General features: G+C 51.2%; 1 protein-coding gene across 3 annotated transcripts; it reads left to right on the top strand.

Moving 5' to 3' along the window:
• The first annotated feature begins 2,750 nt into the window (after positions 1 to 2,750).
• Positions 2,751 to 26,255, top strand: Sez6 (seizure related 6 homolog). Of its 3 annotated transcripts, none has more exons than XM_076870565.1 (16): positions 2,751 to 3,411; positions 4,014 to 4,147; positions 13,370 to 13,565; positions 18,320 to 18,505; positions 21,466 to 21,634; positions 21,763 to 21,929; positions 22,436 to 22,630; positions 22,872 to 23,010; positions 23,135 to 23,331; positions 24,111 to 24,305; positions 24,696 to 24,887; positions 24,991 to 25,188; positions 25,456 to 25,494; positions 25,743 to 25,860; positions 25,945 to 26,047; positions 26,226 to 26,255. In XM_076870565.1, exons 1-16 carry the CDS (start codon positions 2,766 to 2,768, stop codon positions 26,253 to 26,255), a joined length of 2,904 nt encoding a protein of 967 aa, XP_076726680.1. In that variant the 5' UTR covers positions 2,751 to 2,765. The 3 variants fall into 3 exon arrangements, with proteins under 3 accessions (XP_076726680.1, XP_076726679.1, XP_076726681.1); XM_076870564.1 differs by having other exon boundaries at positions 26,210 to 26,242; XM_076870566.1 differs by lacking the exon at positions 25,456 to 25,494.

Below are 26,255 nucleotides of genomic sequence, written 5' to 3'. Positions count from 1 at the left end.
GATTTTGGAATCAATTTGCTCGTTTGATATGCTATCTCGGTCCCACTTAACCAAGTGCTCAGTCTCCCTAGATAACACAATCAGCGCAATCGACAGTGACGGGAGGTACCCATTAGCTCTGCTCCATTGCCCAGCACCCACCTGGCTGCTGGCAGGAGAGCTGTGCCCGCTCTGGTCACTTCGCCAGTCAGAGGATCTCTGTGTTCTCCCTCTCCTGATGAAGATCCCCTCAGGGACCCACTCTTAGAGCCATGGGTCACATCTCTAGTTGGATAGTCCTGGAAAGAGACCTGTGAGCAAGGTACAGTTCCAGATAGAACCAGGTTATGTGATGGAAAGGTTCCTCTTCCCAAGTTGTGCTAAGATCAGCTTCTGCTCACCTAGCAAAGACCAAATGACATCTGGGGGAGGATGGGCAAAGGGAGTAGCCCTTTCCTGGCATGTGGCAGGGACTGCCTGGCCCCTCCTTCACTGATTCTGATGAAAGACACTGGGCACTGTCGGACCATCTGCTCTGGGGGTATGAGCCTGGCTGGGCATCTAGTTTGGACAATGTGATATCAGTGCCTGGCATGGAAAGCCAGGGCACAGATGGTCTACTTTAGTGGGCATCTCAGGAGATAGAAGTTTTTTCCAGTGTCTCAAGGCTTTGGGTTGCCCAGGCCCCCTCTGACCCAGAGTAATGGAGAGCATGCCAATCTGTACCTGCCTTCCCCACCCCAATTTTCTCCCTCCTCCCATTCGTCTGACACATCAGAGCTGCTATGGTCTCCTGAACAGAATGTAGGCCATCTGGTACTTCCTCATGCCTGCCAATCCACGGGGTGGGTGTGAGTCTGTGGAATGACAGCCCCACCACCAGACGTGCAGAGGAACCGACCTTCTCCTTGCAAACTCTGTTATCTCACCCTAGTTGTACTTCCTTTCGAGTCCTTAAGCAGCCATTTTGAAAGCTATAGGAATCAGGAATTTCCTCTCCACCTTCTCAGAATAGGCAAAATTGTGTATGAGCTGAATCCGAAGCCAGCACCCATTGACATTTTCTTGGTAGTTAAGCATCTAGGGAACATAGTGGGCCACAGCAGAATATGCATAATTTCTCCAATTATGTGGTTGAATAAGTCAACATAATCGATAGGAGAGCAATTTACACCTCTAACCAGAGATAGCAAAGAATTTATCTAGCTGATTGGTAATGGCTGTCTTGATACTGTATTGAAAAGGATTCTGGCCCCAACAAGAAGTAATCAAAATTGATCAACAATGTCTGCCATGAATGGTGTGGGGGTACATACCAGATGTCCATTCTATACCTACTTTATGCATTCATTTATTTATTTTAATTTCTTATATGTTGAAGGACCTTTATTTTTTTTTTCATTTATTTATACATGGTGCTGAGAATTGAACCCAGTGCCTCACACAAACTAAGCAAGAGCTTTACCACTGAGCCACAAGTCCTGCCCTATACCTATTTTATTTTATTTATTTATTTTGGGGGTACCAGGGATTTAACTTGACCATTGAGCCACATCTCCAGCCTTAATTTGTATTTTATTTAGAGACAGGGTCTCACTAAGTTGCTTAGTGCGCGCCTCTCTCTCTCTCTCTCTCTCTCTCTCTCTCTCTTTTTTTTTTTTTCTTTTTTTTTGCTGAGGCTGGCTTTGAACTTGGATCCTCCTCTCTCAGCCTCCTGAGCTGCTGGGATTACAGGTGTGTGCCACTGTGCCCAGTTATATCTATTTTAGATCCTGCCCTAGATGAATTCTGACTATTGTCATAAGAAAGAAAAGGGAATTCAGTGACAAATGTCAAATGGGAAAGAGAAGTAGTATTAACTCAGTCAATCCTAAGAAAGAAACCCCACTTCACAGGTAAGAAAACTAAGATTTGGGCTGGGGATACAGCTCAGTTGGTAGAGTGCTTGCCTTATATGCACAAGTCCCTAGGTTTGATCCCCAGCACAAAAAAAAGAAAGAAAACTAAGATTTCAAGAGATGGGTCTGTAAGTTGAAGCCATGCTGCCTAATTCCATCACGTGGCTCTTCCCTCTTTACTCTTATTACTGCTCTAGGAGGATGATAAAATCAGGAAAGAAGGAGAAAGAAAGGATTTTATGAGAAATGAGAGAAATGGACTTCATGGGATCCTAACAAAGAAGTCATACATGCATGAGAAATTCTAAAATAAAATCCCAAATATGTGAAGTATTTTCTGAAACTAATAACCAATAGTTTCACTGAGAAACTATCAAATCTCAGGCCAAAAGTCACTGTGGTGGGGGATAGTCCTCTTGCTGAAGTTCTCATGGAGTTCCTCATCTGGTCATATGACTTTGAGCAAGTCACTTCCTTTCTCTGGCCCACCTCCTCATTAGTAAAATCAGGCCTTTGAGTTACATTGGAAATGGCAAATATTTATTTGTCATGTCATGATGCCTGGAGTCTGTGTTGAGAAGGATTCTGAGGCTGAATCAGAACAGTGGGAAATAGTGTGACAATCAATTAGTAATGTCTGTCTCTGGTGCTGGAGGAGAAAGGATAGTTCATGTGCCATCCTTGAAGTATGTGATATCATCTCGCTTCTAGCTCTAAAATTTTATAGCTCCATGATTCTCAACAATGAGCACACTCTCAAGGCTCTCTGTCAAAAGAGAGATGGATCTCCTACAGCCTGGGTTGGGCAGGATGCTGCTCGCTGTGGCGTAGCAGGAGAACCTCTGATCATCCATTATTATTTCAGGACTCTCCTCCGAGGCCCCAACCATGGGGGAAGGGCAAGCCACAGGCATCAAGGAGATGGATGGGGAGCTGACAGCGGTCCCTACACCTGAGCAGCCAGAACGAAGTGTCCACTTTGTCACCACGGCCCCCACTCTGAAGCTGCTCAACCACCACCCATTGATGGAGGAATTCCTGCAAGAGGGGCTGGAGACTGGCGAGGAGGAGCTGAGGCCAGCGCTGCCTTTTCAGCCTGACCCACCTACACCCTTCACTCCAAGCCCCCTGCCCCGCCTGGCCAATCAGGACAGCCGCCCAGTCTTTACCAGCCCCACCCCGGCCATGGTTGCAGCACCCACACAGCCCCAATCCAGAGAGGGACCTTGGAACCTGGAGTCAGAGGCCCCAGTGCTTCGGATCACAGCTCTTCTACCTCCAGGGCCCAGCATGGCAGCGCCCACCCTACGCCCAGGGGAGAGGCCCAGTACTACACCCCCCACCAGAGCATGGACTCCAACTCAAGAGGGTCCTGGAGACATGGGCAGGCCATGGGCTTCAGACATCATGTCCCAGACCATGGGGCTTGGGATGGAGGGAACCGTCACCACTTCCACAGCTTCAGGGGATGATGAGGAGACCACCACCACCAGCACCATCATTACCACCACCATCACCACTGTCCAGCCACCAGGTCAGCTACCTGCTAGCTTGCAGATCTGGAAATGGGAATGGGGGGAGCTGAGGGGGCCCCTAAATGCCTGGCTCTGACGCTGTGCCAGCCTGCCCTGGCCTTTGGCACCAAGGTCCAGCCTGCAGAAGGCATGTAGATTGGAACCAGATAGACCCAGGTTCAAAACCTGATTCCACCAACTACAACATGCCCCTGGGAGTTTTATTTAATCTCTCTGAGCCTCAATTATAAAATGGCAATAAGAAAACCCACCTCTCTGAGCCATGGTGAAAACTGAGATAAGATTGTACATAGTAGCCACTTGGCAGTTCCTTTATTTATTTATTTATTTATTTATTTTAGTTCTCAGTGAACCTTTATTTTCTTTATTTATATATGGTGCTGAGAATCGAACCCAGTGCCCCACACATGCTAGGCAAGTGCTCTACCGTTGAGCCACAACCCCAGCCCCTTTGGCAGGCCCATTCTTTCAATAGGGGAATAGACATCCCTGAAGGTGGGCTCCATGGCACATACACACATGTACATATCTAGAGTTCAGCCTTAGCTGGATCCACTTCACCAGAGCTGGGCTTAGTCTCCCTTCTTCTCCTGTCCTTCAGGCCCTTGTAGCTGGAATTTCTCTGGCCCAGAGGGCTCTCTGGACTCCCCTGTAGCCCCCAGCTCACCCTCTGATGTTGGCCTGGACTGTTTCTACTATATCTCTGTCTACCCTGGCTATGGTGTGGAGATCAAGGTAAGTGACCTGGATCTGATAAGGGCAAAGTTGGGGCTGATATGTTAACCTTTCCCCATAAAGGCACCTGCTATGCAGGAAGTGGAAATGTCTAGGGGCATCAATGGTGTGAGGAGTACCTACAACCAGAGCTGGAAGATGGGTGTAAAAAATGGTTGGATTCTGTTCTATGCGCCAGGGAGTGGAGAGGGATACTGCTCTCACCCAGCAGTGCACTGGGAGGGCTGTTGGAAGGGCAGGGTGCCCATCCTCTTCCCCCAAGGATTTGCTCAGGGGCTGTAGCCTTGGATGGGAAGGGGATTGGATGAGCATGAACTCTGCGTCTGAATCTATGTGGTGAGTGGAGAAAATGCAGAGGGGCTTGGCTGGACCTGAGAACCATGAAGCCTCATTTACCTATTTATTCATTCATTCATTCCTTCATCAAGTCTTCCTTGAGAAGCTCCTCTGGGCCAGGCCCTGTGCTGGCTACTGGGATCTTCTACCTCCAGGTGGGAAAGAGGTGGAAAAGACTGATGTGGTCACACCATTAGAGAGGTGACAGCTGGCAGGAGAGCCAGACTTGCCCCCAGCCTCCTGGTCATCCTCATCCCTCCCTCAGGATTAAGACTCTTATTTTTTTTTAACTAATTAATTAATTAATTAATATATTTATTTATTTTGTGTGGTAATGGGGAGTGAACCCAGGGATGCTCTACCGGTTAGCTACATTGCCAGCCCTTTTGAGACAGGGTCCTGCTAAGCTGCTGAGGTTGGCCTTGAAGCTGCCACACTCCTGCCTCAGCCTCCTAAGTCACTGGGGTGACAGAGATGCACCATCATATTTGGCTGGGATGAAGACTCTCTTCAACCCCAGTCCTGAGCCCAAAGGTCCTCACAGATGTCCCACAGATTCCTCAAACTCTATAAGCCCAAGTCTGTCTTTTTGTTTCCCCAAACGGGCTCATCACCCCACTCTGTCCAAGTCAGAAACCTGGAGCCAGATAGTGCAATGTGGAGGGCACCCTTGGAACTGTGCAACGAACATAGGGTCACCTTGGCCCTTCCCTTGCCGTCTTCTAGTCCCATGAACTCGTCCCAGGTTCTGTCATGACACCCCCCAACTCACATTTGCCTGCTTCTCTCCCTTCATCTCCACAACCGTCATATGGTCCAGCTCCCATCATCCTACCCAGTGATGCAGTGACCACCTTCCTGGTCACCTGCCCATTTCTCCTCCCTACTACCCCCCCACTTATACCACAGTCATTTTTCTCCAATGAAATCAGTTCTGCACCCCCACCCCCTGCCTCTCCCCAGGGGCCTCTGAATCAGGGCCAGTCCCCTGGGCCCATCTCTTGCTACTGCTTCTCTTGTTGGCTATGCCCCCTTCACACACCAAAGAGCTTGCTGCTGACTGACAGGGCCTAACCTTCCCAATCCCTCAAGCCCCAATTACACAAGCTGGTTCTTCTGCCTAGAAGAGTCCTAACACCCCCTCCATCACTTTTTCTGGATCTTCTCTCCAGATCTTCAAAGCTAGGATGGGGGATAATCCCAGCTCTTGTTGTTCTGCCTTCTATGGGTCTGTGCACAGCCATCCCCCTCCCCAGCTGGACTGTGAGCTTGTTGGGGGTGCTTTACAGTACAGTGCCCAGGATGGAATGGAGGAAGGAAGGAAGGAAGGAAGGAGGTGACGTCTGGCCTGGGTGTTGGAGGCTGAGGTAGGTAGAGGAGAGCACTTTGTCCAAGTGAGGGAATCAGGCAGGGGACTGAGAAGTCACAAGAAGGGCACCACAGGAATCTGGTGGGGCAGGACGGAGCTAGAAGCAGGCTGCTCCCAGCCTGTTTCCCACCCATCCCAAGTCCCGCATGCGCCTGGATCTGGGCCTGAAGCCAGCCATGCTGGTCCTGGAGCAGAACCTCCAGTTCTCCCTTCCGGGGAACTTAGGTCCAGGTCTCTGAGCCAGGCCCTAAGAGGGAGGACCCTCTCCTCCCCCTCCTGGGTTCCACCCCTTCTTCCCGCAACTATTTGTTCCTGCTCTGCCAAACCCTGGGCCCCTCACTCTGGGCTGACTGGAAGGGCAATTAGGAACAGCCACCCCCCTCTCAAGCCATTAGCACTCAGCGCCGCTTAATTAAGGTAATTAATGTAAAATCATCACCTAATGAGAGGTGGCACCGGCTGTGGCTCACAGGGTGGAAGGCGCCAGCTGCAGGTGTGGAGAAGGGAATGGGCGGGGACAGATGCCAGGCTGGGCACCCCCCTGCAGGCCTGGGCCGGCTCCCCCTACCCCCCAAGTCGACCATCCCCTGTGAAACCCACTGGGCCTGAATGGTACCCCCACTCTCAGCAGGATGGGTATCAGATAATGGGACAAGATGGGATTGATGCTGGCTCTGTCTGTCCCTGCCCTGGCCTAGGCCCAAGATCCACCCTGACGCCTACCCCCTCACACAACCCTGGGTCTCTTGTCTGGTGCTGCTACATTTTTTTTCATCCGAATGCAAAAGCCGTTACCAGGCAACCTTGAGAAGACCTGCCACAGCCCTGGACTGCCGTCAGGGAACGTGGCACACGCTGGCCCCACCCTCCACCTCAGCACCATCAGCACAGAATCCTTGGGAACTCCGTCTTCTCCAGTGGCCTGAGATAGAGTCTGAGGCCATGAGGGGCATGGGGTGGCCAGAGCTGGGTCAGCACCTGATTTAGGAGGAACAAAATGACAGAACAGGCTGAGTTGAAGCAGGATTTAAGGTTCTTTTTCCAGGGCCAGTTCTAGCAACTTCCACCCTGCCTAGACCTCCTGGTCACACCATGCAGGCCCTTTGGGACCTGAAGAATTACTGACATTGCAGACCAAGATCCACTAGATAGTTTGGAAAAACCGAGGCCTGGGCAAGGCAAGGGAATTGCCTAAGATCACTCAGTTAATTATTAACTAATGTTTTGTTTTTGGGGGGGGCCAGTAATGGGGTATTTTACCACTGAGCTATTTCCCCAGCCCATTTTTATTTTGAATCTCATTAAGTTGCTTAGGATCTTGCTAAATTGTTGAGGCTAGCCTCAAACATGATCCTCTTGTCTCGGCCTCCCAAGTCTCTCTGGGATTACAAGTGTGCACCGTCACACCCAGCTAACTAATGTTTTTTAATGAATGCATTTGTGTCATAAACCTAAATTGAGCACTTACTATATATGAGGCCCTGTCCTGGGCACAGGGGACACAGACCTTCCTGGATGGGGGACTCAGAAATCATAAGTAGCAGCCAGGCACAGTGGCTGAGGCAGCTAGTAATCATAAGTAGCATCAGTGGCTTGGGAGACTAAGGCAGGAGAATCGTGAGTTCAAAGCCAGCTTCAGCAAAAACGAGGCACCAAGCAACTCGGTGAGACTCTGTTTCCAAATAAAATAGGGCTGGGGATGTGGTCGAGGGCCCCTGAGTTCAATCCCTGGTACTGGAAAAAAAAAAAAGAACTCATAAGTAATATGACCACAGGATGCTCAGTGCTGGTGGAGATGGAGATGGAGATCATAAGGGCTGAGGGAATAACAGGACAGGTTGCTTCCCAGCCTGGGAGTCAGGCTGTAGGTGAGGGTACCTGCCAGAGAAGAAGCCAGCTGCTAAACCTGGAATGGGAAAAAGCAAGTGTGGCAAGTCTGGCCTTTGGAGGCTGCCCCCGTTGGTTTGGAAAGGTGACTTTGTTGCATAGTAGCAGATCATGAGGGTAAAGATCAGGATTATATTCCTGCCTAAAGAGCAGCGCCCTCCTGCCTAGGCTGACAATTGAGCCAGACTGGGGTTGGATGGGTGGACCTAACATTCCCTAAGAGGGTTCCAGAGAGCAGGGAGCAGCTGTGCCCACCTCCCCCAAGGGTTTGATCAGGGGCTCAGGAGAGCCTGGGATGGGCAGGGCATTGGGGGAGTGTAAACTCTGAGTCTGAATCTCTGTGGCTGACAGGAAACACAGGGCTCCCCGGCTGAACCTAAGAGACCTAGAATGCTTCCTGCTGCTCCTCAGACTTGGGGAGTGGGGACTACTTTTGACTTGTTTCCACCAGGGTCCAGAGAAGACCTTTCAGGATGGGTAAGCTAGAGCCCCATGGTCCACTGTGTACCATCCTCTCCCCAGGCAGCCAGTCTCCCCCTGAAGACTCCAGGCCTTTCTGGGCCAAGTGCCTGCTTCTCACTGCATTTTGGCATTCCATGAGCCTTGCCTCTGCCAGATTCCATCTTGGCTTGGCTGCTCCCTGTACCATCTGGAGTCTGGGCACAGCTGCCCACAGTCCTTGCCCTCATGCCCAGGTGGCCCCGTTGGCACACAGTAATCCCAGACCAGTCCAGCTGTCAGTTTGATGGCCAGAACACCCACCCTTCTAAACTGGGTCAAGACCAGGCCTGATGTGAGCACCAGGAACAGAGGGGAGGGATTTCTGGGCAGCTTCCTATTTCCTGGCTCCAGGAAGGCCCATGGGGGAGGTGGGAATGTACGCTAGAAGGTTTGTTTCAGTGGATTTAGTTCCCTCTATCCACCCCTGATATTATCCCACAAGGTATTAGGGTTGAGTGCCAGTTCAGAAGGGCACAGAGGACACCATGTAGCACTGGGGTTCTGGTCCTGGCTCTGCAGCCAGCCTCCCAGTGACTGAGAGAAGCTGCTTATCTTCTCTGAGCCTCAGTTTCCCTCTCTGTAAAGGGAAATTAAACAGGATACTGCCTGAGGCCCCGTCCAACCAGTCCCTCTGAGTGTAGCTCCTTCTTAGGGTTCAGGAAACTCCTTTAGAAACTCAACTATGTGGTGGCACCTAAGGTCTGTGGCCCTTCTTCCTGGTTCTCTGCCAGAGTGTACTCATGGAGGGAGTATGGCAACCGAGAGTCCAGAGGAGCTGTGACCAGCATGTGAGGATGGCCCTCAGGTGTCGCGGTGAGAGTGGTACACGGAGGCATCCTTGAGCTCCTCTGCCTGTGCAGCCTTGTATTAGTGCGAATATGTGTAAACCCAGGGCATCCTTTCCTCTGTGTGTCACACCATTTAGACACATGCTGGAGGCCTGACTAGTAGCTTCTATAAGATGGACGGCACAGCTGGGCACGGTGGCACATACCTGTTATCCCAGCAGCTTAGGAGGCTGAGGCAGGAGGATCACGAATTCAAAGCCAGCCTCAGCAACTTAGTGACGTGCTAAACAATTCAGTGAGACCCTGTCTCTAAGTAAAATACAAAATAGGGCTGGGGATGTGGCTCAGTGGCAAAGTGACCCTGGGTTCAATCCCTGGTACCAAAAAAAAAAAAAAAAGACAGACAGTACAGACACGGCTTATAACCTGGGAGGTGGCAGAAAGCAATCCGATTCCTCTATGCCTCCCAACCAGGACAAGGGGTCAGCCCCCACAAAATGGCCATATTTTCTCCTTGAACTGACCCCCTGATCTGCTGGAAATAGAGCCATGTTGTATAGCCCAGGGTCCTGTGGAAATTGCCCTCAGCTCTCCTGTCTTCCCCTCCTGGACCCTAATCCCCCAGGCCCCCTCCTGTCACTGGATAGGGCAATGGGAAGACAGCCCTCCTGAGCAGAGCTGACATTTCAATCTGTCTCCCAGGCTCTTCAGATGCCTGCAAATTGCATCAAGACTTCATCTCTCTCCTTGTTCAACACCCAGCCCTGTCTGGCCCCTGTCAGCCTGGCCCACAAACAAGTGACAAATTACATTTCAGCCACTGCAGTGGGTGCATAACTGGGTACTTGAAACCCAGGGGACTAGAGCTGCACAGGGAACCTCTGACTGAGAACAGGGAGCCTTCTGGATGGGAGGTACTCCATTCCACACCCTCATTCCAATCCTTATCATCAAGCTAGCCTGGGATCCAGGCTACCTGGAGGGGACCATGCCTCCCCCAGATCAGAGGGGGCCAGAGGTCTCAGCTCTCAATTTTCCTAGATTTACAGGGAACTCAAATTCCAACATCATGAGAAAACCAGACCAGACCAGGCTAGGCTAAGATCCACCTCCCTGCTAAACCTAGGGGCCTGGAGCCTGGGAATGAAGATGTCTAGAAGTCTATTTCTGCAGGTGATAGCCTCATGAGGCTGGGATGGGGAAAAAAACTGCCTTTGCCTCCAGCCAGGAAAGACTGCTTCTTAACAGCTGTGTGACCTTTTGCAAGTTTCTTAGCCTCTCTGAGACTTGTCTATTTGTGGGGATTTTACCACAAATAGACACATTGTAGGTGCTCTATGAATGGTAATGTTTTTTAAATTGTTACTGCTGCTATCATTCTCTGTACCCAGCAAATCAGAGAGATCAGGAGCAGGAAGTTAGAGGTCAAGCTAAAAGCATAAGAGGAATTAGGAAGAAAACACAAATTTAATTTGTACTTCTCTGCTTTTGCTCATGTCATAATTTCCCTGTAGTGAACGTCTTCCCTTCCTCCTCCTCCCAGCTCCCCGTTCTTCAAGGCACTCTGAAACCCACCTGCCACATGTGCGTTCCCCGAGCCTCCAAGCCCTCCGCTCTCCCCTGGAGGATTCCTGCTGCATGCACTCAGTGCCACTTAAGGCAGAATTATATGCTGCCTGGCGTCTCTCGATAATTACAGATTCCACGTGTGTGAGTCTTGTTTTCCCAACTCGAGAATCACAGAATCTCCAAGTTTGAAGGGACCTCATCCAGCCTCCGCCTGCTGCAGGGATTCCCTGAGGAAAGTCCCCAACAGATGGTCCAGCAGCCTCCACCCAAATGTGCCTGGGCCAGGAGCTCCCCACTGAGAGGAGGCACTTCTGCCCTTAGCACCCTGCCTTGGGCCTTCTCTTCAGTTGCCAAGATCCTCCTGGCCTTTCCTTCCAGGCCTGGGTGGGGACCTCTGCCTGCCCATCTGCCCCTTCTAGGGTCCTCAGGGCACATCTAGTCTCAATACTCACCTTTTGAGGGGCTCAGGGCCGGGAAACACCCATCTCCTTGGACCTGGCTGGGCTCGGCATCCTCTGCTGCTCAGCTCCCAGAGCTCTGGTGGGGAACGTGCCTCCCTGGCCCACCCATTTGCCTTCTCTGTATTGAGAAGTGGCCAGTGAAGAGGGCGTTGTGACCCCAGATGCCACCCCAGGATCTAACTGGAGAGAAGTCAGAGGACCCAGTGGGAGAGTCTGAAGTACAGGGACTGACTGGCCAGGCCTGAAGGGTGGAGACCCTAATTTTGTTTTTCGTTTGTTTTGTTGGCACTGGCGATTGAACCCAGAGATGCTTTTCCACTGAGCTACATCCCCAGCCCATTTTACTTTTTTTGTTCTGAGACAGGGTCTTGCTACATTGCTTAGGGTTTCGTTAACTGCCAAAGCTGGCCTTGAACTTGTGATCCTCCTGCCTCCTCACTGTCCTGCCCAGCAGGTCCTGAGATCTGAAAGGATGACCAGGTTCATGAGGAGGGGAAGAAGGGAAGGTGCTCCCTGAGCAAATTCCCAGAGAGGCAGAGGGGGTAGGAAGCCAGGGGCTACAGTGCAGGGACACAAGGCTGGCGAAGTCACTGGAGCCAACTGTGAGCTGGGAAGTTTGGACCTTGTCCTCTGGGCAACCTGAAATCACCAGCAGGGTTTGGGAAAGGAGAGAGACATGATCTCAGGCAGCCTGGGAGATGAGGGGTGGGACCTGGTTAGAAGGCCATCCTCAGGTAAGAAACAAAGAGCAGGATGCGCTTAGAGCCAAGAGAGCAGCAGAGAGCCAGGAGGGACCAGCTGGAACATTTGGAAGATGAGGTTGGGAAGGATCCGATGACTCACCAGAGGCCACTTGACCAACCCAGGTGTTAAACCTCGAAGGCCCTGCCTCAGAACAACATGTTAGGTTTCTTAGACTAAGAAGATCAGTGCTTTTGAGTTGCTCTTGTTAAAAGGCAGAGTATGATTCTACAGATCTGAAATGGGATCCGAGATTCCACATTTCTTGCAAGCTCCCAGGTTGCAAGAAATGTGGAATCTCTTTTGCTTCTGGTCCAGTGACCACATTTCAGAGTAGCAAAGATCTACACAAGATCACTGTAAAGCAAGGGGACTGAAGCTCAAATAGGTGGCATACTTGTCCATGGTTAGGATGAGATCCGAGACCTCTGGGATTTCTAGATTCCCAATCCAGTGCTCCTTTGATCAAGCTATGATGTCTCTTCCCTTCTGGGCAGTGTCTGTGGTTGTCCCATCCTTGTTTGGATGGAGAGATGGCACCCAGAAGGATGTTCCAGGGATTGAAGGCCTGAAGATCAGGGTGCTGGCAGAGGAACATGTGACAACCAGCAGAAAGGATCAGAGCAAAAGACCTAGAAAAGAGAAACAACGTGGAGACACACACTGACACATGGAGAGGGTTGGAAAAGGCCAAGCTGAGCAGCCAGCAGGGGCCATGTTGGGCAGGGCCTGGCGGACCAATCTAGGAGTTCAAACCAGTACCACGGTCTTCGTGGACTCAAAGGGAAAACACTGGAAGGTTTAAACAGGGAAGCATCAGGATGAGTGACAAGCCTGGGACCTGTCTGGCTGCAGTTCAGAAAACATTGATGTAGAAGGAGGAGGGGGTTAAGCCCTCCAGGCAGGGAGGCAGGCCAGTGGCTGCTGCTCTGATCTGGGTGATTTGAGGTCTACTTGACAGACTGAATGACTGATTGGATGTGGGGTCTGAGGGAAGAGGCAAAATGCCAGTTTCTGACTTGGGTACCCAGGTAGTTTAGCAAGATCATTCCCTGAGATGGGAGCCCGGGGAGCTATTGGTTGGGGGAAGAGGGTGGTTCAGTATGAGGCAGACTGGGTGTAAGGAGACTCTGAGGCATCCCACAGGAATGTCCAGGGGAAGCTTAGGACCTCACATTGTTGGCTGGACTCTCAGATGCCATCTAGCCTGACACACCTACCCCATCCCTGCTTTCCAGATGGGGGTGGGGACAGGAAGCATTTGAATCTCCTCCTCATTAATTGGTGTACTTGCAAAGCTTTGGAGACAGACAAGTCCCAGGTCTGCTTATACTCTCCATGTGACATTGGGTAATTTAGTTAATACTTCTGATTTCAGGTCCCATCGTGCAGTTACTGAGAAGGTAGGATGAGCTCCTCCTGCTTCAAAGTGCCGAGCTCAGGGCCTGGAACTCTGATGCCCAAGGGGCACTGAGGATCAGCTGGGGGGCCTGCAGGAGGCTGAGGGCAGCAGGGCTCAGGCAGCTGGGAGAAGTCTGACTTTGCTTTGCTCTCTCCAATCCACCCATAGGTTCAGAATATCAGCCTCCGGGAGGGGGAGACAGTAACCGTGGAGGGCCTGGGGGGCCCTGATCCATTGCCCCTGGCCAATCAGTCTTTCCTCCTACGGGGCCAAGTCATCCGCAGTCCCACCCACCAAGCAGCCCTGAGGTTCCAGAGCCTCCCACCACCTGTTGGGCCTGGCACCTTCCATTTCTACTACCAAGGTAAGACCTGGGAAGCTAAGAGAGGAACCAGCCCAGGCTGGCTGACCTCTGGGGATGTCTGGTGCTGTTACAGCTGAGAGGGGACAAAGGGAGGGGCTAATAACCTACTGCACAGGTGCCTAGTGAAGCTCTATACAAATGTAAGTATGGCTCATGGGACTCAGGAGCAGGTAGCCCCCAGGTATAGCCACTGTCATCTGCTACATTCAGTACAATTTGAAGCCACCTTCTCTTTGCCAGGCTTGTGCTGGACTTTGGAAATATCAATATGTACCATCCCAGGCCCTTGCCCTCAAGATTTTTCAGAATCTCAGGAAGAGGCAGTCATTTACACAGGCAATAACAATAGAAGCCTCTCTCCAAAGGGGGGTCAAGGTCAAAGGGGTTTGAAAATGACTATCTGGAGGCCTTCCTTGTCTACCTGGGACCTGCCTTTACTCCAGTCAGCTCATAACACTTTGGGAAGGAGGGAGGTGGCATGACTAGAGGGGATCTCCTAGGCTCAGGAGATGGGCAAATCTGCATTTGAATCTCCTTCTCACTAACTGTTTACCTCAGAGGTCATTTCACCTCTCTGACCCTCCTTTTCCTACTGTAAAAAGAGACCAAAAACATCTACCTCACAAAGTCACAGTTAGGAGTACACAAAATGGGCTGGGCACAGTGGCACACACCTTTAATCCCAGCAGCTCTGGAGGCTGAGGCAGGAGGATTGCAAGTTCAAAGCCAGCCTCAGCAAAAGTGAGGCGCTAAGCAACTCAGTGAGTCCTTGTCTCTAAGTAAAATACAAAATAGGGCTGAGGTGGTGGCTCAGTGGTTGAGTGCCCTGAGTTCTATCCCTGATCCCCCGTGCCCCCCACCCAAAAAAAAGGAGTACAAAAAAAAAAAAAAACAGTGCAAATCAAGTGCTCCACTAAGGAAACTAGTATTGCACAGCTTGCAGGATAGGAAGGGGAGGAAAAGGGGACTTGGGACTCTGCTGCTCCCCCAGTGGTATCCTTCCTGCCCATCCCACTCCCTGGGCCCAAACAGCAGCTTGATTCTTTGCACCAGTTAACCAGTTCAGACTGGAGAGCACTAATTGGGAAATAATTGGTGTGAACAATCCCGAGATTGTCTTGCATTGTTGTGGGCACTTCTGCAGCCCTGCGGGAGATGGGGGGGGGGACCAGCAGGTGGGCAGGCACTCCAGAGCTAGGCATGTCCTGTACCCCACCTTAGGAGTATTTGCCCTATTCTGGCTTCTCCACTCAAACTGGGGGAGCAGTCTGGTGTGGCAGCAGGGAGTCTGTCGGTGGGCGGGGATTTGGCAGAGGCAAGGGGCCGGCCCCAGGCCAGGCCAGGGTGAGCATCTAGGCGGCCCACCAGTCTCCCTAATGGCTCATCAATCCTCCCAGGCAGCCGGCATAATTTCACGCCATGGTAACCTTTTCTCTTGCCGCAAATTCCTTTGCACCAAACTCCAGAACCCCCTCTCTGTCAGGCCAGAGGAAAGTGGCTGAATGGCAATGGGAGCAGACCCCAAGGAAGGGCTGGGAGAACTGGCCCGGTCCTGCTCTTTCTGGGCTCCCGGAAGCCCTCCCTCCTCGGCCCAGTTTTTGTCAATGATCAGCTCTTTCCTTAATGAGTGTAATTCCCCTAATTATAGGCTGTAATTAGCCCTGATCCCAGAGATGGGAACAGGAGGAGCGTGTACTCACACACGCATCTCGTGGGCTGGAGAAAGAGGGTGCCAGGAGGGGAGGGAGAGGCCTGGTACCCATGCCAGTGTGGGAGCTGTCCAAGCCGATGTGGGAGGTCACAAAGATAGGTCCCCACAAGGGCTACATTGGCAGGACCAAGTTCCAACTCACCGTGCTCTCACAGTCTCTGGCAGGGTAGGAAGGCAGTGGGTCCTGACAGCAAACCCCTCCTCCATCCTGAGCATTCCTGGCACTGAACTTGGCTCCAAAAACAGATGCCAATGAGAAAATAACTCAACAGATTGCGGTGGTGCAGCATCGCCCAACGGTTGCCATGGCAATAGGAGGAAGCTCATCCTGGGAAGAGGCATTTTAACCATTATAAAGGCTTGGGGGCTTCATTCTCTCCCCCAGCCTGTTGCCCTTGCCTCATCCTGGCCCCGTTTCCTCATCTGTGAAATGAGGGGACCTCTGTTCCCAAGCTGTGCTTGAACTCAAGGGGAAGTTTCAAGTGCAAGTGCTGAGCCTAAAATCTGGCTCAGGATCTAGACCTCCTGGGGGTGGTGCCCCATCCTCTCCTCTCTTTGTATAGTGTCCCAAATTCTTTCACAATCCCCATCCCATTATGGTCTGGGATCTCTCCTCAGGGCATTGGGACCAGCCACCCTAAACCCAGGGCAGCCTTGTCTGTTATCCTCAGGTTTATCTGAACCTAGATTTCTGCTTTAACTGGGGAAGTAGGAGTAGGGGAGTATGGAAAACCAATGGGCTCCAGAGCCAGGTCAAGTCCCTACTCTAGCACTTACCTGCAGTGGGATGATGGCACACAGGCCCTCTGAGCCTGTCTCTCTGAACCTCTGTTTTCCTTATCAAAACATGGGTTAATAACCCCTACCCTGCCTACCTCCTTCCCAAGCAAATTGTATTAAGTAAAAAGGGTGTGTAGAGGGCTGGGGGCTAGAGCTTAGTCAGTAGAGTGCTTCCCTTGTATGCACAAGGCCCTGGGTTCAATCCCCAGCACCACGAAAACAAACAAATAATAAAAGGGTGTGAGAGCACTTCAGAAACTGGCAAATGCTTCAAATGTGAGGTGCTATTATTACTCAGAATTACAAACTAACAGCAGGCTGAGGTGTTAGGTGATCATTCTAAGCCAGGCATTGCACACATTCCTCTGAGTTAACCTCCACAGCATTGAATGCAATACTCAAAATGGGTGGAGAAACCCAGAAACTGAGGTACAGAGAAGGAAGGTAACTTGCCTCAGATGACACAGCAAGTAGGGGAGCTCATATTCAAACCCAGACTTTCTGACTCTGGAGCCCACCTCCTAAACATTGCCCTGTACTACCTGCCAATCATAACTAGCCTCTTAATGGCTATTCTCTGTGAAAGAGGAAAGAGTATGACCCATCCTCCTGCTTTCACAGACAAAGCAACCAAGAACAGGACAAGTGAAAGTCACAGAACAGCACAAGACTCAGGTTTTAGGGCTCTGGTCTGCCCAGGAAGGTAGCCCCATTTTCTATTCATGCAAAGACACATAGAGGCATAGCCCAAGCTTTCTCTCAGCCCCTCTCCTTGAACCCTTCAGGCCTTCTACTGCACTTCTCACCCCCAAGTCAGGATCTCCATTTTTAGCTGCGGCACCAAGTTTGTCCCCAGGGCTGGGATTTGCCAAGTTGTTTTGTAGGATTTTCTGCCATCGTGTGGTCATGCTTGGTATGACAATTCCCAAAGTTCCCAGGTTTACCAAGGCAACTAGTCCCACCATCAACTTCTATGAAGGCTGCTCCGCCTCCACACCTTAGCCTCCATCCTGTCTTTAAAAGAAGTCCAGCACCATTGCCACCAAGCTATTTAACATTTCTCAATGAATACTGGGGAATCTTTTGCTGCTGACTTTAATTTTTCCTGCTGCAATTTATTTTGTCTCCTACAGGGAAAAAGATATCAAAACTTTAGGTCTTATAGGTGGTTTACTATTTCAAGTTCTTTTGCGTCTACATATCATTCCATAAAAACTTACTTTTTTCAGTACTGGGGGTTGAACCCAGGGACATTTTGCCACCGAGTTGCATTCCCAGCCCTTGTTATTTTTCACTTTGAGGTAAGGTCTCCCTAAACTGCCCAAGCTACCTTTGAACTTGCAATTCTCCTGCCTCAGCCTCACAAGTTGCTGGGAGTGCAGGCATGTGCTAACTGTGCCCAGTCATAAACACTTCTTAAAGATGTATTGCCAAGTTGGATACAGTGGTGCACACCTCTAATCCCAGTGACGCTGGAGGCTGAGGCATGAAGACTACGAGGAGTTCAAAGCCAGCCTTAGCAACTTAATGAAGCCCTAAGCAACTTATCGAAAACCTGTCTCAAAATAAAAGGGGCTGAGGATGTGGCTCAGTGGTAAAGCACTCAGTGGTTCAAAACCCAGTAGGGAAAAAAAATAGATGTGTTATCAGCTGGATGACAGGGAAACCAAATGGAATAAAATACTATCTCATTTAATCTCACAATAATCCTATAGGTGGGCCAGCATGGAGGGAGTGGTACCAGGAATTGGATTCAGGGGCACTCAGCCACTGAGCCAAACCCCTAGCCCTTTTTAAAAAAAAAATTTGTATTTTATTTGGAGACAGGGTCTCACTGAGTTGCTTAGCACCTTGCTTTTGCTGAGGCTCGCTTTGAACTCACAATCCTCCTGCCTCAGCCTCCTGAGCCGCTGGGATTACAGTGCCCAGCTTGGACCAGCATTTTGAACCCCATTTTAACAAATGAGGAAACAACACAAAAAGATTAAGTAAATTGCCCAAAGTGTCACAAACCTTGGACCAGAACCCAAGCCTCCTAACCTCAAGCTCTGTGATTGTTCTACTAATCAGTCCAGGCTGCTGAAAATATCATTGATATCTTCTAGAAAAGGGATCAGGAGCTTTTCAGAAACTGTGATGCTTCCTCTGGTCCAAATGACACCTTGAGGAAGATTGAGGCAGACTGGCACAGGCTTTCACACACCCTCCCATAATGGCTCAGTCTCCCCCACAACACACAATATCACCTGTTCTTTCTCTACAGCCTATCTCCTGAGCTGCCACTTTCCCCGACGTCCAGCTTATGGAGATGTGACTGTCACCAGCCTCCACCCAGGAGGCAGTGCCCGCTTCCACTGTGCCACTGGCTACCAGCTAAAAGGTGCCAGGCTCCTTACCTGTCTTAATGCCACCCAGCCCTTTTGGGATTCCCAGGAACCTGTCTGCATCGGTAAGTGGTCACTGGGGAGGAGGCTGAGTAGGGGAGCAAGGCTGGGGCTCAGCCACGCTCTCTATTGCTGTCTGGTACTTTCATTTACTCTCCATAAGGAAATCAGAAAATGGTCAGTCACTTTAGCGGTATTCATCTAACCTGCATTTATTGAGCACCTACTGTATGGAGGCACCACAGGTATACAGAGTTGAATTAAATAGGGATTCTGACCTCAAAGAGATCATAGTTCCTGGAAAGGGGGAAGAAGGCACATAGGTCACTAAATTCCAGAGCCGGAAGTAAAAGGTACCAGAAAGAGACATAAAGTAACCTGGGAGGAGAGGAAGCAATCACTCTTAGTCGAGTATTAAGGAGGCTTCCTAGGGGTGGTGGCACTGAAGGGTTGACATTTCCATGGAGGTAACAATGTGGGCAATGACATAGGGACAGGAAGGAGAGGGTGTATAAGGGCACAGAAGACAGCCAGGTAGAGAGGGCAGAGGGAGGGCCTTGACTGGCTGGCCAAGCTATGAGGTGGGGAGCTGTTGAGGTTTTTGAGAGGAAGTAGGAGGAGCTCAGAACTATTCTCAGGTGAGCCAGTCTGGTGGCAGTCTCAGTTGAAGTCTGGGAGGCCAGCCAGGCAAGAGGGATTGAACTTCAACCATGGCTTTGGGAATACACAGGAAGGAAGAAGTTCCAGAGACCCTGATGAGGGAATGGGAGGAAAGTAAAAGCGGACCCCAGGTTCTGGTCCTGGCTGGCAGCCAACCTAAGGGGGCTCGTGGTGGGTGGGGAAGGAAGATAGGGCGCATGTTTTGTCCTCAGTATGACAGGCAACTTTGGCTTTTTTCTTTTGGGGAGGGAAGGACTTGAGCTTTTGAACCTTATTCCATTCTATAAACTCTTGCTGGTGCCAGCCACAATCAAAGATGAATAAGATAGGTATGTCCTCTGCCCTTAAAGGTCTCCCTAGTCTTCTGGGAAGACTGGTGGGCAGTTCAGTATGGCAGGGGCAGGGGCGGGGGCAGATAGGCTGTGACAGGGCTAATAAGTGTGTGTCAGGAACCCAGACAGGGTGGCGGGGGCGGGGGGTGATTCTGAAAGGAGAGAAGAGGCAGCGAAACTTCCTGAGGAGGGAGTGTGGAAGGCTTCCAGAAATGTTAGCTTGGAAAAGTGGCACGGATTCTGGAACAGCGACAAAGGTGTGGAGACCTGCAACAGCATACCACAGTGAGGACATGGTGAGGTGTGCCTAAAGAAGAGGGTATATAGGAAGGAGAAACTGAAACTGAGCCAGCGGAGTTGGATCCATGAAAGTATTGAATGCTGTTTTGAACTTGAACTCTATCCTGAGGGCAACAGGGAACCACTGAGTGATTTTTAAGCAAAGTATAGGATGTGATTGGATTTGAAGGGTGAGTCCATGCTGAGACCCAGCTGAAAGGTAGTTCCACCTTCTCTGCCAAGAAATAGAGAAGAGATCATCCCAGTCCCCTTAAAAAAATGTATTAGGTTACAATATTCTGCTAAATGGAGCATTTGCAGGCAACAGTACTGGGTACTGGTCATGATACCCTGGTCGCTGAGAGCGGGAGGGTCCAGAGTAGTGACCAGGAAAGGAAAGCCCAGAACCAGCCAGCTCCTCCTGCTTTAGGCCCCTTTGTTGGCCCCACTTAACTGCCAGGAGTTTGTGGCCAAGTAGCACAGGGACCCTTCCAGCTGGGCTCAGGTGACCTACTCAGCCTTTCCTTGGGAAGAGAGGACAGTACCAGGCCAAGGGGTCAGTCTGTAGAGGCCCTAAGTTATCAGCCCAGGAATGACACTAGTGATGACTAAAGAGCTATTTCAGAAAGTATTGGAGGCCACCTCCGGCCAGCAGTGTTGCCAAGGCACAGGTTTTGGGGTGGCTGGCAGACAAATCAGGCATTTGTCCTCCTTAGTCTAGTCCTGCTCCTCTTTTTTACATTCATTCACTCATTCTACTCACCTAGTCCTGAACACCCACTCTGCCCCTGGCCTGAGATGACCTGGTACCTGCGCCAGGGGGTCCTACTGAAGGGACAGGTCTAAACAAATAAATGGCTTTATTTTATTTATTGGTTTATTCACTTATTTATTTATTTTTTTTTCATTCATTTTTGCAGCACTGGGGATCAAACCCAGAGCCACATACGTACCAGGCAAGCCAGATAACTGGTTTTTAGAAAAGAAGCATGAGTCAGAGGTAGCAGATGTATCCAGGAAGGTCAATACCTAGACTAAGGGCTTTAATAAAATCTATTTTGGGATTTGGGGAAGCCAGGGAAGGCCTCCTAGAAGAGTCAACAGAGAGGGAGGGAACTGGGCATGGTGACACATGTCCATAATCCCAGCAACAGGAGGCTGAGACAGGAGGATCAAAAGTTTGAGGCCAGCCTGTCATCTTAGAGAGACACCATTTCAAAAAACAGAGAGGGAACATTATCCCAGGCTGTGGCTTAAAGCTAGGCAGAGACAGATCTACTGACAATCAGGACAGTTGCATATGGCTGGATGTGGTGGCACACACCTGCAATCCCAGCAGCTCAGAAGGCTGAGGCAGGAGGATTGCAAGTTCAAAGCCAGCCTCAGCAATTTAGTGAGGCCCCCAGCAACTTAGCAAAATGCTGTCTCAAAGTAAAAACAAACAAACAAACAAAATTAAAGAGGGCTGGGGATGTGGCTCAGTGGTAAAGCACCTCTGGGTTCACCCCCACTAAAAAATGTATATGAAAAGTCTCAGAGATGTGAAAGTTTAGGAGGTAGGATTCTGAAGTCCAGGCTGCCTGGAACTGCAGGGTCATAGGGTTAAAATGTGGACCACTAGGAGCGGAGTTGGCAGAGAGACAAAGGTCCCTATGCCCCATGCAGAAGGGACAGAGCTGGGATGGGGAGGAAGGCTTGTGAGGCTGCTAAGGATACACTCAGAGACCCAGCCCAAGTCCATCCCTGTCTCAAAGCTGCCTGCGGTGGAGTGATCCGCAATGCCACCATCGGCCGCATTGTCTCTCCGGGCTTCCCGGGAAACTACAGCAACAACCTCACTTGCCACTGGCTGCTTGAGGCTCCTGAGAGCCAGCGGCTGCACCTGCACTTTGAGAAGGTCTCCCTAGCAGAGGATGACGACAGGTGAGGGGCTGTCCTAGTGGGTGGGAGTGCCTGACCGGGTAGTACCCTTTTGGAGGGATGCCAAAGCCTGGGGCCACACCCTGTCTGGGTCAGTGACCAGCCACATAGCTGCCACTCTCCTGGCCTAGGCTCATCATTCGCAATGGGGACAATGTGGAGGCCCCGCCTGTGTATGATTCCTACGAGGTGGAATACCTGCCCATTGAGGGCCTGCTCAGCTCTGGCAGACACTTCTTTGTGGAGCTCAGTACTGACAGCAGCGGGGCAGCTGCAGGCATGGCCCTGCGCTATGAGGGTGAGCCTGCTGGGGCCTCACAGGGTGGGGACTAGGGCTTTCCTCCCATACCTTCCCCCTCTGCCTCCATTCTATCACATCCTTCCAAGTCGGCCACCCCCCACCCCTCCCCCGGGGCCCAGGATTCCAGAAGACTCTTGTCTAGATTCAGGCCCTCTGGTCCAAGAGAATTAATTCTCCAGAGTTTCAGAAGCAAAATTGGTCCTAATACTTGAGAAGAGATCCATATATGCATGTATTCATTAATCCACTTTTAAAAAAATCTATCCAGCAACTTCTATGCATTAAGCACAAAATTAGGCAATGGAAATACAATGGTGATCAAGATGGCCTCCTGAGTATAATAGAGATGGATGCTCTGGGCTGTTCCTGTCCCCCCACTGCTCCCTGCTCCAAGCCCAGGACATACCTTTGCATTTAGGAATGAAAAGGGGAGGGCAGTAGAAGATGTCTGCCCCATGTTTACCCTGTTTGAGGCTGAGCTGGACTGGCTCTGTGCTTCACAGCCTTCCAGCAGGGCCACTGCTATGAGCCTTTTGTCAAATATGGAAACTTCAGCAGCAGCGCACCCTCCTACCCTGTGGGTACCACCGTGGAGTTCAGTTGTGACCCTGGCTACACCCTGGAACAGGGCTCCATCATCATTGAGTGCATTGACCCCCACGACCCCCAGTGGAATGAGACAGAGCCGGCCTGCCGAGGTCAGTAGGCACTAGAGGAGGGGCCTGCAAGGGCAGTGAGTAGGGTGGGTATCAAGGAGACAGCCACAGATTCTGGGGCCACAGGGTCCCTGTGACATGTGTAATTCATATGTTCCTCTGAGGAGGAGGGAGGGGCTCCCAGCAATGGGTGAGTGCTTCTGTGGGCAGGTGGCAGCCCCAGGACATGGTACTGGGGAGAAAACAGAGGGGACATGCCTCTCGGGCCTCCCTTGCCTTCCAGCTGTGTGCAGTGGGGAAATCACAGATTCAGCAGGCGTGGTGCTCTCCCCCAACTGGCCAGAGCCCTATGGCCGTGGGCAGGACTGCATCTGGGGTGTGCACGTAGAAGAAGATAAACGCATCATGCTGGACATCCGAGTGTAAGTGCCTACCGGGTCAGGCCAAGTCAACTAACTCCTGAGGTCTGGGGACATCTCTTATCTGGTCCATCCTGGGGTCTCAAGGGCCTTTCCTGACCTGTTTGTCCTCCATCCTCCTCCACAGGCTGCGCATAGGCCCTGGTGATGTACTTACTTTCTATGATGGGGATGATCTAACAGCTCGAGTCCTGGGCCAGTACTCGGGGCCCCGTGGCCACTTCAAGCTCTTTACCTCTATGGCTGATGTCACCATCCAGTTCCAATCGGACCCAGGGACTTCAGTGCTGGGCTATCAGCAGGGATTTGTCATCCATTTCTTTGGTGAGCTTGTCCCTGGCTCACTCCAAATGCAGACACCAAATCATGACAGATCAAAGAGGACAGGGTAATCAGGAGCCTGAGTGCTCTTTTTGAAAAGGGAAAGCTGGAAGAGCTCCAGGAGAAAAAGAGCCCTTTTGTTGCAGCATGAAGGATTTGGAGAGGCAGCAGGAGGAACTTTCCTTAACAAAGAAAAAAAGCTGCTGGGAATGGTGGCACATGCCTATAATCCCAGCAGCTTGGAAGGCTGAGGCAAGAGAATTGTGAGTTCAAAGCCAGCCTCAGCAACTTAGCAAGACTCTATAAATAAAATATAAAAAAGGGCTGGGGATGTGGGCTCAGTGGTTAAGCGCCCCTTGGTTCAATCCCTGATACCAAAACAACAACAACAACAACACACACAAAAAACAAACAAACAAACAAACAAAAAACCTAAGGAAAAGTGTTGGACTCTATTTACCTTTCTAGCTGTCTTTAATAGAAATGACAATTTATTTTCCTTACACTATCTAGCCTCTTCTCTCTGGCCAGAGGAACTGGCCAAGGTGCTTTGGGAAATAAGGCTGAAGTTTAGATGATTTCCCTGATATTCAGAAGACAGAACAATGTCAGGGACAGGCAAGGAGGGACCCCTGAGCGGGGAGGAATGAATCTGAGCCTGCCCTGGCCAGTCTAGGCCCAGGACAAAGTGGAAGAAGCTAGAGTGCCCTTGGGTTAAGGGTCTGGCCCAGTTGCTTTGGTGTTGGCTAAAGGATTGCATCTTGCTGCCTCTGTGCCCCCAGAGGTTCCCCGCAATGACACATGTCCAGAGCTGCCTGAGATCCCCAATGGCTGGAAGAGTCCATCACAGCCTGAGCTGGTGCATGGCACTGTGGTCACTTACCAGTGCTACCCTGGCTACCAGGTGGTGGGATCCAGTGTCCTCATGTGCCAATGGGATCTAAGCTGGAGTGAGGACCTGCCTTCATGCCAGAGAGGTAAGTGTCCCTGTTCCCCCTTGATCCCCTGCCCAATCCAACCTGCAAGCCCCTCTCCTGGGTTTATGAGAGAGAATCTAGTGTGTTGTCCCCGCTGTCTTAGCTGGTATTCTTGAAGTTCTTATACCTCTCAGCCTCAGTTTCCTCATCTATGAAATGATGATACCTTTTCATAGGGTCATCAGCCAAGTACTCCAAGTTATTTCATTCCTGGTTATGGCCAATCAGTATTTGTTGACCCTAATGAATGGAAGGAAACACACCAGAAAAATGGTAGAGACATTGAAGTAGGAGGTGGAGTCATGTAATACGAAGATATTAGCTGGCTGGAACAAAGCCATGGCAGATTGGCCTTCGTTGAGTCCTCTCTCCATCACCTCCCATTCATAGTGACTTCCTGCCATGACCCTGGGGATGTGGAACATAGCAGACGCCTCATATCCAGCCCTAAGTTTCCTGTGGGGGCGACCGTGCAGTATATCTGTGACCAGGGTTTTGTGCTGACGGGAAGTGCCATCCTCACCTGTCATGACCGCCAGGCTGGCAGCCCCAAGTGGAGTGATCGGGCCCCCAAGTGTCTCTGTAAGTGTCAGATGGGTAGGAGGGGAGTCTCTGGTTGGAAATAAAAGAGGCTGCCCTTGGCCTAGAGGCTTGGCATTCTCACTGGCCTCTGCCTGCTCTGCAGTGGAACAGCTCAAGCCGTGCCATGGGCTCAGCGCCCCTGAGAATGGTGCCCGCAGTCCTGAGAAGCGGCTACACCCAGCAGGAGCCACTGTCCACTTCTCATGTGCCCCTGGCTATGTGCTAAAGGGCCAGGCCAGCATCAAGTGTGTGCCTGGGCATCCCTCGCATTGGAGTGACCCCCCACCCATCTGTAGGGCTGGTGAGTGCCCTGCCCTCCCTCAAAACCTTGCCTAGCCCACAGGGCTACTCTGGCAAAGATGTCCAATGCTGAGAACCAGAACCACCTTCCTGTGTCCCCCTTCACATTACCCTTGGCCTCCCCAGTCTCTGCCAAATCCTTCTGACCTGGAGTGGGCTCTCCTTGGACAAATCCTTCCTGTGATCAGCCCACTACCTCTGCTCCTTGCATTAGTGGTTTGGCCCACTGGGCTCACCCACTGCCCTTGGCCCTCCCCTCTTGTTCCAGCCTCTCTGGATGGGTTCTACAGCGGCCGTAGCCTGGATGGTGAGTCCTCACCCTTGAGGGCCAGGGAAGTGGTCTCCCTGCACCTGGTTGTCACAGCAGCTCCCAGGCCACGGGTTCCCCACAGGTAGAAGGCAAAGAAAGAGAGGTCTGGGCCTAACAGGGTGAAAAACTCTTTCCCTACTCCTAGAGAGTTAAAGGGAACTGCTATCTGGCTGCCTTTGGGCAGAGATTAGAAGTGGGCTCCTGGTGACAGGGACCTCTGTCCAAACCCACCCCTCTGTTTTCAGTTGCCAAAGCACCTGCTGCCCCTAGCACCCTGGATGCTGCCCATATCGCTGCTGCCATCTTCTTGCCGCTGGTGGCAATGGTGCTGTTGGTGGGAGGTGTGTACCTCTACTTTTCCAGGTGAGCGTGCCTTCCCTTCTTGCTCTGCATACCTGACTCACTCCTGCACTGCACTCCTGCCTTACAGGCTTCTCTGCCCTACAGGCTCCAGGGAAAAAGTCCCCTGCAGCTTCCCCGAACACGTCCTCGCCCCTATAACCGCATCACCGTGGAGTCAGCATTTGACAATCCAACCTATGAGACTGGAGTAAGTACCCACGCTAGCCTTGACACCCTCTCCAGAATTCAGTTCTCTGCTCCCTTGGATAGATACCCCTGAGGGTCCTGCTAAGCCCTCTCTCTTTCTCTTTTCCTTGGAAAGGTGGATTATGGCCTAGCAAGCCTTATACAAGTTTCCAACTCCCAGCAGTCTCTTTCCTTTGCAGGAGACGAGAGAATATGAAGTCTCCATCTAG

The sequence above is a fragment of the Callospermophilus lateralis genome, chromosome 11 (assembly GCF_048772815.1).
Source record: "Callospermophilus lateralis isolate mCalLat2 chromosome 11, mCalLat2.hap1, whole genome shotgun sequence".
Lineage (NCBI taxonomy): Eukaryota > Metazoa > Chordata > Mammalia > Rodentia > Sciuridae > Callospermophilus > Callospermophilus lateralis.
This window is presented reverse-complemented; position numbering and strand designations above follow the sequence as displayed.